At 53.1% G+C, this 15,507-nt stretch overlaps 1 protein-coding gene across 1 annotated transcript in view; it reads left to right on the top strand.

The window, feature by feature from the left end:
* The first annotated feature begins 1,422 nt into the window (after positions 1–1,422).
* PRRX1 (paired related homeobox 1) overlaps positions 1,423–15,507 on the top strand; it is a 41,256-nt gene continuing 27,171 nt past the window's right edge. The window contains exon 1 of the mRNA XM_072867304.1: positions 1,423–2,000. Coding sequence (XP_072723405.1) covers positions 1,760–2,000 — 241 coding nt within the window. The 5' untranslated portion in view covers positions 1,423–1,759. The remainder of the gene's footprint in view (positions 2,001–15,507) is intronic.

The following is a 15,507-nucleotide window of genomic DNA, read 5'->3' as shown; positions in this document are numbered from 1 at the left end:
TCTTCAGAGCATGGAAGCATGTACACCCACCCACCCTGCTGTGCCTAAACTGGGAGACCCTGACAGCCAGGGTACAAGATGCCAGTGTACCAAAGCCAGCTAGATACAGCCTTGCACACCCGTGTGAAGACACAGCTCCTTCCCTATCCAACACATGAGCACGTGATGCAGGACATCACACTCAAATGCTCTCTCACATGCAGAAAAAGGGCCACACCAGTATGCAATTGAGGCACACACCACTGTATATAGATGCAAACACAGCATTTTTGGGTGTATGTACACCCACACATTTCTGTGCACATGCGCAACCTTGCCCTGGTGCTTTTCCTAGCCTTTCCAGCCTGTGCTCACCAGCTTTGCTTGCCCCCAAGCCTGGGACAGCAGAGCCCCACAGCCCTGCCATGCTCATTTGGGTCTTTGAGACTGCAAAGGGTAAACCAAGACGAGAGGGGGGGGCCTGAAAGCAAACTAATGATGAAAATGTCTCCTCCATGCCTGTGCCTTAATTAAATGCATGGAGAGGCTTGGGGAAGCACATCTGTTTTCAATCTGGAGCCCTTTGATGGCATCAAATGTTCTTTCCCCAGATCAGGGGGGATGGAAATTCTGGGCTGGCTGTGGCAGCTCGGAGCCCAGGCTCCAGCCACTGGGATGCAATGGCCTTTCCTGGCCTGCAGGACCCTGCCCCTCGCTGCCCTCCCTGCTGCCCTCGGGGCCCTTCTGCGGTGAGCGAGGGTCTGGGGGTACCTCCCTGCACCTCTACCTGTCCTTGGCCACGGGGGCCAGCCAGGCCAGGCCAAACTGCTGGGACCTCTTTGCTTGCTGGCCTGAGAAGCTCCGAGTGTGTCCTCCTCCTCCTGTCTCTTTCTCTTTGCTGTTTCTCTTTTTGGCCTCCCCCCCCGCCCCCCCCCCCCCCCCTTCTGCTCTTTTGCCTTTGCTCTCCTTTTGGTCTGCCTTATCTTTCTTAGTTCTCTGTTGCACTTTTTCTTCCTCTTTCACTATTTTTCCTCTTCCTTTCCTCTCTCCTGTTCACACTTTCTCTTCCATTTCTCTTTGTCGCCTTTTCATCTGCATTTCTTGTTTCCACTATTTCTCTCCTTCTGCTCCTCTCCTCTGTCCTGGGAAACTTCCCCAGGGCTGTGCCCACCCTACCCTCCAGATGCAGCTCCGGGGCACAAGGGGGGGCACCCCCTCGCCCCCTAATCGGGAGCTCCCCCAGCCACCCCCGCGAGGAGCTAATGAGCGCGGCGGGGCCGGCGCTGCCCACCCCCGTCCCAGGGGGGCCGCGCCGGTGCCACGTCCCGGCGGGGCCCCGCGGGCCGCCCTCCCCCGGTGCCCGGCGCGGCCGGAGCGCCGCGGAGCCGCCCCCGCCGTTTGAAGTGCGGGGCGGAGGGGAGGGGAGGGCAGCGCAGGGGCGGAGGGAGGGGAGCCGCCGGCAGCGGAGGCGGAGGGACGGGGCGCACCCGCCCCAGCGGCCCCACAGCCACCCTGCGCCTCCCGGCCGGCGGCAGCTCCCCGCGCCCCGCGCCGCCGCCCCGGCGCCCCGAGCCGGCCGCGCCGCCTCTCCCCTCCGGCATGTTTTAAGCCCGGCCCTGCCCGCTCCCCTTCGGGCTTCCCCTCCCGCCGCCGTCGGGTCCCGTCCCGGTCCCCCCCCTTCGGTCCTTGCGCATCCCCCGTCGAAGGGCCGGCGGCTGGGGGGGAGCGGGGGCGGTGGGCGCCCGGGGGGGGCGAGGGCAGAAAAGCCCCGCTCGACACCATGGCGTCCAGCTATGCCCACGCCATGGAGAGGCAGGCCCTGCTGCCCGCCCGCCTCGACGGCCCCGCCGGCCTGGACAATTTACAAGCCAAGAAGAACTTCTCCGTGAGTCACCTGCTGGACCTGGAGGAGGCGGGCGACATGGTGGCCGCCCAGGCGGACGAGGGCGGCGGAGAGCCCGGACGGAGCTTGTTGGAGTCCCCCGGGCTGACCAGCGGCAGCGACACCCCGCAGCAGGACAGTAAGTGCGGGGACACCCCCCCTTCCGTCTCTCCCCGGGGCGGGGGGCCGCTGCGGCCGCTCCACGTGCGCCGCGCTCCCGGGGCGGAGCGGCCGGGGGAGCCGCGGCGGCCGGTGCCGGCCCCGAGGGGGCTCCCGCGGGGAGGCGGCCCGGAGGAGCCGCCGGCCGGTCCCTGCGCCGGCTCGTCCCGCTCCCCGAGCCGGCCTTCTCCGCCGTGCCCGTGCCGGCAGCCCGCGTCCCCCCTGCCCTCGGCGGGGCCGGCACCCGGCGGCGTGCGAAGACGCTTGTTTGCCCCCAGCCGCGTCCCGGGCAAGGGGGAGCGGCGAGCTGCCCTTCGCCGCCGTGCCGCGCTCGTCGGGTCCCGCGCCGCGCTGCTCCGTCTCCCTTCGGGGGACCCGGAGGAGATCAGCCCCGGGAGCCGGGGCGGGCGGCATCGGGCCGGAGGCCTGAGCCCTCTTTTCCATCGCCTGCCGGGGGGCTGAGCAGAGGGCTTGGCTGGACGGGGCGAGGCGCGGCAGGCGGCTGAGCCGCCCTCCATCCATCCATTCATCCATCCGCCCGCCCCTCCGGCCCGTCGGAGCTGGGACCGGCGCCGTGGTTTGCGGGACGCCGGGAAGCTGCTCGGGGGTCTGGATGAGGACCGGACGATCGTCCGACGACCTGCCCGGATCATCGCGGCTCGCAAACAGCCCGAGGGTCCGTGCGCGGCTGCAAAGTGGAGCCGCCGGTCCCCTCCTCCCCGAGCCCCGGTTCTCCCGGTGCGGGCCTGATCCAGGCCCGGCGGGCAGGGCAGGGCGCAGACCTGCTTCTGAACTGCCCGTCCTAACGGGTCCTCGCTTGGGAACGCAAGTAGCCGTAAAATAACAGCCCAGCGGCTGGAGGGCAGCGGGGATGGGCGCCGGCTTGCGCGGCATTTTCCAAGCGCCGCTTGTTATTTTCCAAGGGCAGCGCTGTCAGAAAGGGCGAGCCGCGGCGGAGCGGGGAAAGGTGGGTGTGCAGGGCCAGCAACCCCCCCATTACCCTCCCTCAGCTTTCGGTTAAAAAAAAAATAAAATAAAATCCCCGGCCGCAGGGACTGGCCGCGATTTTCGTTGTGGGTAAGGGCTGGCTGCGGCCGCCCCCGCCGTGTCTCCCGTGGGGCGGGCAGGGGCCGCGGCTGCGGACACGGGCCCGCTTCCCAGGAAGCCCCCCATCCCGGGCCGGGCCGGGGGGCTGCCCTGCGGCTGCTTGCGAAAGGAAAAAAAAAAAACCAAACCCAAAACGAAAAGTCGGGGTTTTTTCGCCGGCAGCCGCCTCCGACTCTCTTTTCCCCGCGGATCCGACGTGGCTTTCTCGGTATCCCGGAGGAAACCGGGCTGGAAGAGGGGGGAGCTTTCCAAAAAGCAGACGCTCCTTACTCTGCCACCCGTGGGATTCCCGAGCTTAACCCCGGCAAGACGTTTTCTCCGGGCGGGGAAGCAGCATGCCGGGGCGGGTTTACTGCGGGAGCGCGGTCGGGAAGGGAGCGAGCGGTGCGCGGCTGCCGGAGCGGGTCCCTTCCCTCCCGGAGAGCCGGACCGGGGCGCGGCTGGCAGGCCGACCGCCGCTGGGAGATGACCGCTTTAAAAAAATTTTCCTTCCCAGGACCCTGAAAAATGCAATTTCTGACCCTAAAGGTGTATATTTTAGCGGAGAAGGCAGTGATCGTTGCTGCCCCCCGATTCAGATCCCTGCGCTGCAATACTGCGGCCAGAGAGTCCCCGAGGTACTAACCAACAAGTTATGTAGACAACTCTTTTTTTTCTTCTATTTCCCCCCGCGGTTTCGTTTATCATATTTTGTTTGGACCCGATTTACTCCTGATGCTGCCCCTTGCCAACTGCTGAGCTCTCCGGAGCTAGCTCGGTCAGCCTGGAAAAGAGGGGCTGTGTTTCCCCGATACCCACCCTGCTCTTAGAGCATGAAAAGGACCAAAAATCCCAGTCCGAGGGTGTGTTTCCCAGTCAGCATTGCCAAGCAGGGACCAAACTACAGCTTCAAATAAATTAGAAGTTCTCTGAATGCTGTAAAAGTTTTAATGACGTTGCGGTGAATTAGAAAGTTTTAAAAGTATTCTAAAGTGAGAAAAAGAAAAAAAACAGGGATAAATTCTCCCTGGTTTATTGGACAGAGCTGTCATCTGGGCTTTCTGGCTCTTTCACTGATGCATTTAGCAGATCCCATGAGTCTCCGTGCCTCAGTTTCCCCACCTATTGCGTGTGTTTTGTGAAGTGTTTTGCAATCCGTGCAGGAAAAGGACTGTGCTGGAGCTAGGCAGTGCAACAGAGGTATGAGCTTTTCTCGGTGAAAAGTGAGAGCGGCTTCAGTGGAAAAGCTAACACAGGGCTCGGTTATTCTCCATGTTACTAAGGGAGAGAAGGTAAAAGCCATTTGGAGAAATTGTGGAATACCTCAAGAATACTAAAAATGTTCTTCCAACCTGGAGGAAAGTCAGCTAGTCTGTCACTGATTTCCACCCCAAACTGAAGTGAAAAGCCAAATTATTGGCGCTATTTTTGTAATCCAAAATTAAGGGGAAAAGTTTGACACAGAAATGACAAAAGGTTTTATTTGAACGTTTGAGATCGGAGGAACTATTTCACCACTAGTTCATTTGAAAGAGGTTCAGGAGAAAACGTTTCTCTTATTAAAAAGAAAAAAACAACGTCCCTGGGAGTAGCTGTGATTGTAATATTTACAGGGAGAACTGTCAGCGTATTAAGGAGCTGATTTTTCAGTAGTCTTGCGAAGCTGTCACTCTCATTGACTTTAGTTCAACTTGCAGCTCTGAAAACCATACCCTAAAAGCTGATATTCACAGCAAACCTCCCTGCCTCTGCTGCTTAGCCAGGAAGACTTTGCAATCCCAGTTCCTCTTCATTGCAAAACCACCTGTTAAGATACAACCAACTCTTGCTGTGGTAGCAGGGCTTTTGCTGACTCCGGCTAAAACTGGGATGAAGGTGCGAGTCCTAGCTCAACAGAGGGGACCCCCTGAGCTTCCCACCAGTCAGCTCCTGTCGCTCCCGTGCCCTTTGGGGGTGGCAGGAGCCTGTTGGTGGCATATGGGTTCCCAGAGCTCATGGCTCTGAGCAGGGTTAATTCTCCACATCCAGAACTGATAAGCTTTTTTTTTTTTTTTTAAAAGATTTTTGACCTCTGCTTTTTTTGGTTGGTTTGCTTGAGTCTCGCTGTTGATGGCTCGTGAAATGATGCGGAGAAAGCATGAGCAGCAAAAGAAAAATTAGAAAAATTGTTGTGCTCTGATTTCTTTTGTGAGGAATGAATAAATCCCGCTTTGGTCCAGTACGTGCATGAGTTCTGCATACTGGAGTTATTACTATCCTTTAATTTCTCTTCAGTATAAAAGCAATGGCAGCTTGGGGGCTGCGCTTTCTCTCCCAGGCTGGTAGATTATGTTGGCTGTCAGGGCTGGTTTGCAATTAAAGCTGGGGTGCAGGCTGCCTGCAGCTCCCCATGACTTCTTCTGTCTCGGTGGGCATCATGACCTCTCGGCACTGCTGCTCCTTCCGAAGGAAGCAGAAGCTCTGCCGGGGTGTCCAGGAGGAGGTGAGTTTCTTTGCTCGGGCTGGGTCAAGCTGAGCATCTGTGCTGGCTTCAGCTCCCTCATCTCAGGCAGCGGGTTGAGAGCACGAGGAAGGGCTTTCTCAGCCGGCACGTTGTTTGGTGATGGATCTTGTTGCCAGGATTTTACAGAGACCAGAAATAGAAATGGTTTCAAAAAAGAACAAGAATTCAGGGAGGAGAGGGGCCTGAGGATGGCTTTTCACTGCAGCAGTGTATGGAGGCAGTGTTCGGCTCAGGGAGCCACAAGTCTCAGACGGGAAGGATGAGCTGGGGCAGAGATCGCTCCATTGCTGCCTGGGCTTATACCCTCTGATTCTGCCGTTACTGGCAGTCTGAGACAGGATCCTGAGCTGAAGGACCTTTGGTCTGCTCCCACATGGCTGTTCTTTATGCTTTAATTGCCTCTTTTTAATCAGAACAAGTGAGGTTGCTGCAGGAGTAAAAGCGTGTGTGTAAATATTGAATTGTTTCTCTTTTTTTGCTGATGCTGAGGTTGTCTGTGGTCCCCACCCTTCACGGAAACACATATGCCTTCTTAAAAAGAGGTGGAAAAGCTCTGTCACTGCTTTGAAATGTGAAAAGCGATTCTGGGCTGCTGAGTTGCATGGAGAGTGAACGTGAGAGGAAGCGCCAGGGACAACTGCAGGGTTTTCTTTGCAAACCTCTGCTTTATCTTGAAGTACTAAGTCGCTCTTTTGTTAGTAAAACACAGCCCTTATTCCCAGAAGATGCTGAGACTGTAGACCGGGGATGTACAAAGAATTAGAGGGGGGGAAGCAGGGTAAATTGATTAAGTCTAGCTATTTTCTTCCTCTCCTGTCCTGCAGAGCTGATGGGCAAAGGGAGAGTCTGCAGGAAGCAGCCAGCTGCTGATGTCCACAGGTTACACAGGGTGGGCGAGGGAAACCGGCTGGTGCCTTTAACCCCGCGGGCAGCGGTGGGCATCCTTACAAGGTGCTGCCAAGGAAGACTTTCCAGAACTGATCCTCCCCTTCCAGCAGCTCATGTGGAAAAATCGAGGATCAGATCAATATTATTTTTAAGGCACTTGTTGTTTATGTTATCTGCGTGAAAAATACAACAGCTTGCTTTTTCTTGCGGGAGTAGTCTTTACGCATGCCAGTTGTACTGCTCGTATCCGAGAGGTTTCTTGCAGGAGGAGCAAGTGCTGTTCACTAGAGTAAAGGCTGAATACCAGGCAGATAACTAACACAGAGCGATTGTTAGAAGTTTGATGAACTTATTTCCACTTATGTTCCTTGGGCATATCTATTTAATGTCACTCTCAGGCTGGCTGGTGCATGGTTATTCTGGCAAGTATCTCAGAGTGTTGGATATTTTTCTTACATCCCTCAATCCTGCAGTTTGAAGTGGAAAAACATTTTGTGTTTTTCACATAAATTTCTAGAGCTTCTGGATGCAGACAAAAGATGGAAATGTGACTCTGTCACAAACCTGGAGTCTTAAAAAAAAAAATAAAGGCACCAAAAGGCAAACAAAAATGGACAGCGTACTGTTATTAACAAAGAAAAAAGAGCCATGTGAATTTGAAGGAGGGAGCTGACTCAGTTTGCGAGTGCTGGCCATGCTGCCTGCTTTTTGATGGGTGAAACTAGACTTTTATTTGTTTGTGAATTTCACTTTTTTTGATCATAATCAGTTTTGCTTCCTGGTTCTCATGGTCTCATAATTTGCTGATGGTATTTGTGTTTTCAATCCATCCACACAAAGCTTCCAACTTTTTAATTTGAAAAAGATTTGGCTGAAGGTTTTTGCTCCCCCCCCCCCCCCCCCAATGTAATGAAAACATTTCCATGAAAATTAGATTTTGAAATCTCTCATAAGACTTAAAGGTTTGGTCTAAAATGCTAGAACACTTTTAATGAACATCAGCTTTCTGTCATCTGCACCAAGTTTCCACTACTAGCCAGTCTATTTTCCATCTTTTTGATGATGTATAAAGCAGTGATCGCATGGGAAAATATTATCTCAGGGTTAATTTGTGCAATCCTTACTCACACGAGTCATTGCGTGCAATTCAATGGACCGCTTATATGTATGCCAATTGATGAGTATTAGTGTTTAAAGACTTGACCAGCAGCCTTGAGTCATGCAAAAAACCTTTTTTTCGGGCTGGCGGAATATTTCTGCACAGTTTTGCTGTCTGCGTTCAGGGGCACGATCCTTTTGCCTTTCGCAGAGGTACAACGTGCATCAAAATATGTGACGTTAAGAAGCCTGGAAAGAAAGAGCAAGAGCATGGACAGAGTATAAGCAGGAGGGCCTGGGAGAGTTGAGTGTTTGACAAGGCAGACACAGAATTACAGGCTCATAGTTCCTTCGAGGATATATTCTTTTTTTTTTTCCCCTGGTAACTGAGTTTGCTCCCATGGTTTTTGACATCACCAGAATGGCTTGATGGGATTATAGGTGTTTATTCCTGGTTGCAACTTGTTTATGATATATTTAATCATTTTTGAAACCCATATTAAGTAGCCCTGAGGGGGCTGTGCTCCTGCTGGGCCTCCATTGCATAATGAAGTACATCACGGGTATTTACTGAGTGTCACAGTATTCCAGACTTGGGCCTCTGTTTCTGGGGAGGATGAATCACTGCATTGCTGGTTCCCCACCCTACTTGCCTTTCCTAAAGGAGGCTTGGATTTCGGGGCGGATTATGGAGATGTGAAGTGAGAATCATCACAGCCTGGCTGGAGGAGCTGTTGTCCAAGGCTCTGATCTGATTTTCTGTTTGAACAGTCCTCGCAGCTTTATGCGCAGGGCACAGAAAAGTTTCGACTTGTGCTCGGGTGGTGGAGCACAGGTTTTCAGTCTGGTTCCCCCCAAGAAAAACCTGTTGTATGGTTGCCACGCATGGCAAATACCTTCTGAACCCACTGGCTGCTCTGGTGGGAGAGCAGACAGCTCCAAGGGGTGTGAAATCCCAGCGGGTTTTATGGCAGTCTGGTGGGGTGTGGAGAAGGATGCTAGCAGTGCCTCCCCCTGAGGGGGAGATGCAGCATAAATTCAACCTCTTACTAGCCACTGGAGAGTCTCTATGGAGAGTCTGCATTATAGACTGTGTCAGTGGAAGCTCACACATGCATAGACATGGGTGCCACCAGCCCCACGGCACGGGTCTGTAGGGATTTGTCCTTGTCACCCTGTGTTGTGACTGCAGCACTCTTACAGCCAGGGGTCCGAGGGTCCTCCAGGGCAGTCCTGCAGTTCTCTCACCTAGATTTGCTGGCCCTGCTCACGTTTGTCATTCACGCATTGCTCTGTAAACTCATGGTATGTATCTAACCTGCTGTTTCTCTTCCTGCACTCTTTCTGCTGGACTCGACTGGCCTCTACCACGTAGCCCTGGAAGATGCTGTGAGGTAGGGATGGGAGCTCAGCAGAGGTGCACTGCGTGTCTGCTGGGACTATGGTGGTGTAATTTTGAGAGAAGTTTCTTTCAAATGAGAACATCTGGCGGATGCTGGTTGGGAAGGGAAGGGAGCAGTGGTGCCGAAGCTGAGGGCCACCTCCTGCAATGGAAAGCCTGGCATCTGCAAGGATGAGTCTGTGAAGGCCAAAGCTGGGAAGAGGGGCCTGATGAGCAAGCCAGTGAGCATCTATTTCAGCTTACATAGCTTTCTGGGCTCCTCTCTCACCTCCAGAGGCCGAGAAAAGGTTACGCCAGTGTTTAAAGCACTGTCCCAGACAGACAGTCTGGATTTGTCGTGCCCGTATGAAGTGAACATTTGCCTTGGGGTGGCAGCTGGGACGTCCTGGTGCCTTGTGTTCCTGGAAGGGAAGGTTAGAAGAGAGGTGAGGGGAGCCAGCTGTGCTGTTAACAAGTCACTACATCCTATTGCAGCATCCAGTTCATATTCCACCCAAATTTTCCCTCATTTCTGGCTAGAGAAATTTTCCTACAGGAGAAACTCCAGCCAGTCAGCGAGACTGCTGGGCAGGGCAAATGTCCAAAGAGCTGCTCAGTATCTGGCTAGGACCCTCTCCACGTCTTGATGAGCTGCTCAGGCAGCAAAACTGCTTTTGCACTGAGAGCTGGAATTCATCAGGAGCCTGGGGACATTGCTTCCTGCTCTGAGCCTACCAGCGGATGAACTTCTCTGTGGCCTCCTTGACCAAAGTAAAACCAAAGTTATCCGTGGCCCTGTGCGTCTGGGGCAAGACAAAATTGCCAGCAGCAGCTGCTGAGTGGGCAGGCTTGGAGAAGGAAAATGGCATCCAGCTCTGAAGGGGACCAGCAGTCCCAGGGGCACTGGGAGCAAAGTGGGGTGCCTGGGGGTGATGAAGCAGGGTGGGTGGCTGCACAAGGCAGCATCCAAGTATCTTCCAGCCCTCTCTTGTAGCCAGTGTGGGAGCTGGACCAGTCAAGGTTGGGTAGGTTTTGAACCCATGGTGACCTTTAGTAGTCTGCTGTTTGCCCTCGGTTTTGTTGTGTTTGTGGCTGCTGAATGAGTGGTGGGTGAGTTGGGCTGAGCTGCAGCCAGTGTGCCGGCGAAGCCGTGAAGACCTGCTTAGTGCTTCTGGAAATCATCCCCTTTTTTGGAAGCATCACTAATACGACCCACATTTGGGGGGAAAAAAAAAAAAAAATTCATGCTTGCAGCTTTCAAAGAGCCATCACTTCTCTGCATCAGCTCAGCGGAGTTGGGGCTCTGTGGGGATGGATTGGACTTTAATAGGGAAAAGTGCCTGAGCTGTAACAATGAAAACAGGGTGTTAATGCTCTGGGCCTGGTGCTGCAGAAAGGGCTGCCCTTGCTGGTGGCTCTGCAGGCAGCTCCTGTCCCCATGAAGTCTGGGCTGGTTTCCCGTAAAGCTTTACAGTGCTCTCCCCACCCCGTGGTTTGAAATGCCGGTAACACTTCATACCCGTTATCCTGCGTCTTGCACAGCGTCACATTTCCCCCTGGATGGAATGGAGGTTTGTGAATCCAGCACTGAGTTCCTGCTTGGGACGGATGACTCCCATGCTGATAGTGCTGGAGAAAGTTGGTGACAAGCCTGCGTCTCTTTCCTGAGCGTGTTTGCTCCCATTTGGCACTGGGAAGGCTGTCTCTAGACACGAGCTGGTAGCGCAGCCTGTGCGGTCTTGGGTGCTTGAGGTTGTCAGAGCAAATGTATTGGTGATTTTGCAGTGAGAGAGAGAAAAAAGCTTTCAAGACCAGTCCAGAGCCAAGCTCTGCATCTTGCTTCCTTCACTCTGAATGCTGACGGGAGTCTGTACCTCTCCGTGGATCAGGGATGGGGAACCAAGGTGGTGGTGGAAACACAGGTCTGGATTTTATGCACACACACAAGGCAGCCTGCTGGGGAGGGCATTTGTCTGCTCCATGTGTTCCCCAGGCAGTGTCAGGCCACTCCGCTTGGGGGTACTGCAGGGCAGGGTTTGTAGGGCACGGGTTTGCTGGTGCTGGGAGCAGCCTACCCCGAAAAGGCTTGGACCCAAAATCTAAATTGAAACAGTGGGGCTTTTTTTCCTCCAAACATCAGTAGAGATGGCCCAGTAGGATGACCCAGCCTGTCTTTTATTGCTCCAAAATGCCTTAGTGCCTTGGCCACAGAGACTTGAGGTCTGTTTTTCTGTATATTTGCTGCCATAACTTGGCCAAGTTCACCTCGCCGTGCCTCAGTCTTCCTACCCATGTAACTGGGTATGATCCTGGCCCCTAATTAGGGGCTTTGAAATCTGCTGGATTTGTGTTATATAAGAGCTTGGCTTTAACAGAGATTTGGGAATATTTTCCTCCCTCTGCATCACCCCCAGCAAATATCTATTTCATCTGCCTCTGTCTCTGGAATCGACCACCTTCCATGTTACTTAACTGATTAGCATTGAGGAGATCCCCTCCATGAACTGGAGCAACTTCCAGCAAGTTTGTTCCTGCAGGGAACCCACCTTCTGCTCAGGTGCACCTGAGTACACCCCATGTCCTCAGGGCGAGTTGCGTTTGCCGCATGAACCTGTCCATGGGGTGAAACAGTTTTTGGTGGCAGGTTTTTGTATGCAGACTTGAATCTCTGGAACATCTTGAGATGCTTGGGCTCTCCACAAACCTAAAGGATGCAAAGAGAGGCACGTGCCGGTCAGCTGGAAGGTCCCTGGAGCGTTTGGCGGCAGGCACCGAAATTCCCAGAGGCTGGTTGGGACGGTTGCGCTCTTTTTCTTGGCTATTGCCTGGTCTTGAAGGTTTGGCCAAAAAGGTCTTTACTTACAGTTTGTTTCATTTGGACGACTGCTGATACATCTCATGGAAACTAGGGGAATTGCTCAGGAATAAGTGCTTGCGATGCATTGCTTGTTTGTGATTTGTTTTTCATTGTTTCTCCTTTTAAAAAAAACTCAGTTAATCAGTAAAAAGAAACAATCACCTGTGATTTAGGAGAGGAATCTCTCATTGTAAATAATAAATTAGTGTCAGGAGACCAGGCAGACAGAATGGTTGATGAATATCCTGCAGGCTGAAAGTTGTTTATCAAGCCTGTTTGAAGACTTATGACTAACAAGCTCATTTACAGAGTTTGGAGTCTGTTCATGAACCGTTCTCCAGCTGGGAGGATGTGGGAATCATCAGAAAATGTATTCACAAGTTACTTGATCATTTAAAAAAACCGATCAAACAAACAAAGGCTGGTTTTTGGAAGGGAACTGCAAATTCCTCCCCCTCCCCCCCGGGGGTTTTCTGAGGCATTCCCCCTAGGAAAACAAGGGGCCTGGAGAAGAATGAAGAACCCCATGTCACTCGCTAATGACCTGTTTTAGTGCTAAACCTTCCTCTGAATGCCCTGCCACCAGCCAAGCCCTCCAGCTGCAGGAGAGCCAGTCCTCTGGGGCGTGCCTGGCGAGGTCCAGTCACAGGCGCCCGATGGGCCCGATCTGTGTCACCTCCACCAGTGACTCCCAGTGGGGAAATTGGCTGCTCTCACTCCTCTGATAGGCTTACAGAGCAGATCTCCCCCATGTCACAGCCCAGCGTGTTTCGGTGCAGTGCCCTGTAAGGATGGCAGCACAGGAGCCGCTGGTGTCAACCTGCTGCCTGCATAAAGGGGGATGAATTCGGCTTAAGAAGCCTACGCTGGAGCGCTGTGGCTCTGTGCCCTTTGCAAATCTGCTTGCCTGGCCTTGAACCAACTCTCCTGCTCAATGCAAAACGCTGCATCTTTATGAAGAGAGGCAGATGTTTTTCACCCCCAGCATCTCCTGTAGTTCTGCCTCATTTGTGGAGCATCCTCTCATTGTGCTCAGCTGCAGAGAAGGCTCCAGGTGGGCTCCGTTTGGGCAAGCTGTGTGTCAAGGAAGATGCGAACTGAGTCAAAAAAAGTCCAGAGAAGAAAAGGAGTAAGGAGAGCTCCAGCATCCAGTTTAGGAGGAAAGAAGAGGTGCTAAGCTCAAGAAGAGGATGATATAAACTGACCTCCAAGCCCACCTACTTCTGTTGCAGCAAGGAAAATGTAAGTGAGGCGGTAGGGAAATCCTCCCAGGTCTAGTGAGGATAGGGAAACCCTGGAAGAGGTTGTGTGAGGATGCTGTGGAGACCCCAAGCACAGATCTGATGGAGGCAAACATGTAAAGGAATAAACAGTGCAGAATTCATCGTGCCTTGGGAAGGGAGTCCTTCCCCCAAGTTTCAGTGGCTGCGTGACTTCAGTGGGAACGTGCCTGTGTGCTAAACCCTGCGTTTAATCTGTCCTGGCCAGCACAATGGTGCTGCCTCCAATTTTCCCCCGCTTTCCAAGCAGGTTGCTGTGCTGTGTTCAACTGGGGTGCCTGTGGGGCAAGAGGGACCCATCCAGCTGAGGGAAAGCATGTGGATGGGGAAGGGACATGGTCACTGGGGGTGACCCACTGCTGGGAAACCAGGCAACAGATTTCCTGGAATGTGCCTTTTGGCTTGGGCATTCTGGGCTGGAAGTAGCTGGTGTGATTGAAAAGACTGTGTCTTTTCACAGACTGATTGAAACTAGTCTGTGATTAGCAAGAAAACTGCCCCGAAAAGCTGCCCTTCATCAATCTGGGCAGGCTTGTGACTGCCTTTGTGAATGCTGTGTGCTCCTCCAGCCAGAGATAGTCTGTGTCTGGAGGAGGTTACAGCGAGAAAGTGAAGAGGATGCCTTGTTCTCAGAGGGTCAGAGCACTCTGTGCAGAGCCAGGTGCTGAATCCTGATCTTCTCACCGGCAGTGGTGCTGGGATCCCTGTTCCCCCAGCCCCTCTTGCTACACCCACGGTGCAGCTCTCCAGGCTTCCTCAGAAGGCCTTTGCTCCCTGCTCTGCTTCCCTGGTCTCCACTCCAAGTGGGAGCAGTTTTGCTCACATGATGTATCGCTGTCCCTCTCGGGCCGTGCAATGCTGAGAGGCGTTCCAGACACTTGCGATGATGGATTTGCATCCCTGTTTCCATGACTCTCTAGGAAGAGGTCTTTTTTTTTTTCCCCCCGCCTCTTTAATCCATCAGAGAAAGGTAGAACAAGAGCCAGTGGCTGGGAGCAAAAGCCAGACGTGCATTCAAAGGAGGTAGAAAACATGCATTTTTTTAACTATGGGATGTGATGTAATCACTAGAAACAACTACGAAGGAGAGTGTTGGCTTCTCCATCCATGAATGTCTGGAAGCCCATTTGGAAGAGCTGCTTTTGTCAGCCGTGAGTTATTGGTCTCACTAACGGGGTAACTGGGTGAAACGCCATGGCTGGGTCTCGCACAGAAACCAGCAAACTGAAGAGCTCGGCTCTGGCCCTGGGACGGATGGACATGCTGCAGCATTCCTGCGCAATTCGATGTCAGGGATATTCCTGCCAGGAAATTGGATCACAGGACCAGATGGAGAATGCAGATCCACTCGGTGCGAGTCTGTTTACAGGTTTCAACCAAAACATAGTGAGAAACACAAAAGAAAAGCAATGTCCTCATCTCTGATCATAACTCAGGCCCTTATGTGAACCAGCTGCCACACTCATTTATAGGACAATCCCCTCCGCAAAATCCCGCTGTTAGGAATAGCAGAGAGAGGAAAACCTCTTGCAGAGCTACGAAGGGCGAATATCAGACATGGAAATAGCCCAACTTGCTCTCGTATTTTGGGATCTCTTCCGAGTTTACTGTGGCTCTGAAGAAAACAGGCTGTTGCATGAGATTTCTGGTATTTCAGGCCAGGTTGAGAGTCTATGTGAATGGTGTCTCTTGTAATCGCAATGCTGTTGGCTTCGGGTAAAATGAGGAAAACAGGGAGAGCTGCAAATTTAATCAATGGTGGGGAGGGGAATAAATGTGCTCAGCATCCCTGTGGGACAGAGGGGCTCCAAATCAATAGGGTGGGCCACAATGATCAGAGTAATCTTTTGCCTCCTGCATCTGCAGTCCCTTTTGTGTTTGCTTGTTGCCAGCCAGGGAGGAGCCTGCTGAAACCAGGAATGGCCACAGAGCCACAGAAAGGCAGCTCCCCCAGAAGTGTTCATAGCATGAAGCCCTTGTGGCTGGCCCTTTGCTCTGCCGCTGAGCCTGCGGGGACAGGAGCCTTCCTCCACCCCAGCAGGCTGGGCATTTCCCAGCACCGACGCTCAGTGCTCACGGCCACGTGCTCATGCACACACTGTTGGCCGAGGAGGATGGAGGCACAGAGGTTTCCAAATACGCTCTGTTCCTAGAAGGGCTGTTAAGTAAAAAATGTGCCGAGAAATGGTTTGGCAAAGGGTCTGGTTTGGAGGAATTACGCTTTGCTTCGGTATGATTAATAATGGGGATGGGGGGGGAAAAGATCAAAATAATCAAACTCCTCTTAAAACTTTGCTGGGCTGAGCCACGTTTAAAACTCAGTCCCGGGTGTGAAAAGTCAGAAGGTCTTTGAATTTGTCCCAGATTGACTCCGGGCAGGATTCAAGCTTCTGA

The sequence above is a fragment of the Ciconia boyciana genome, chromosome 7 (genome assembly GCF_034638445.1).
Source record: "Ciconia boyciana chromosome 7, ASM3463844v1, whole genome shotgun sequence".
NCBI classification, from domain to species: Eukaryota; Metazoa; Chordata; class Aves; order Ciconiiformes; family Ciconiidae; genus Ciconia; species Ciconia boyciana.
This window is presented reverse-complemented; position numbering and strand designations above follow the sequence as displayed.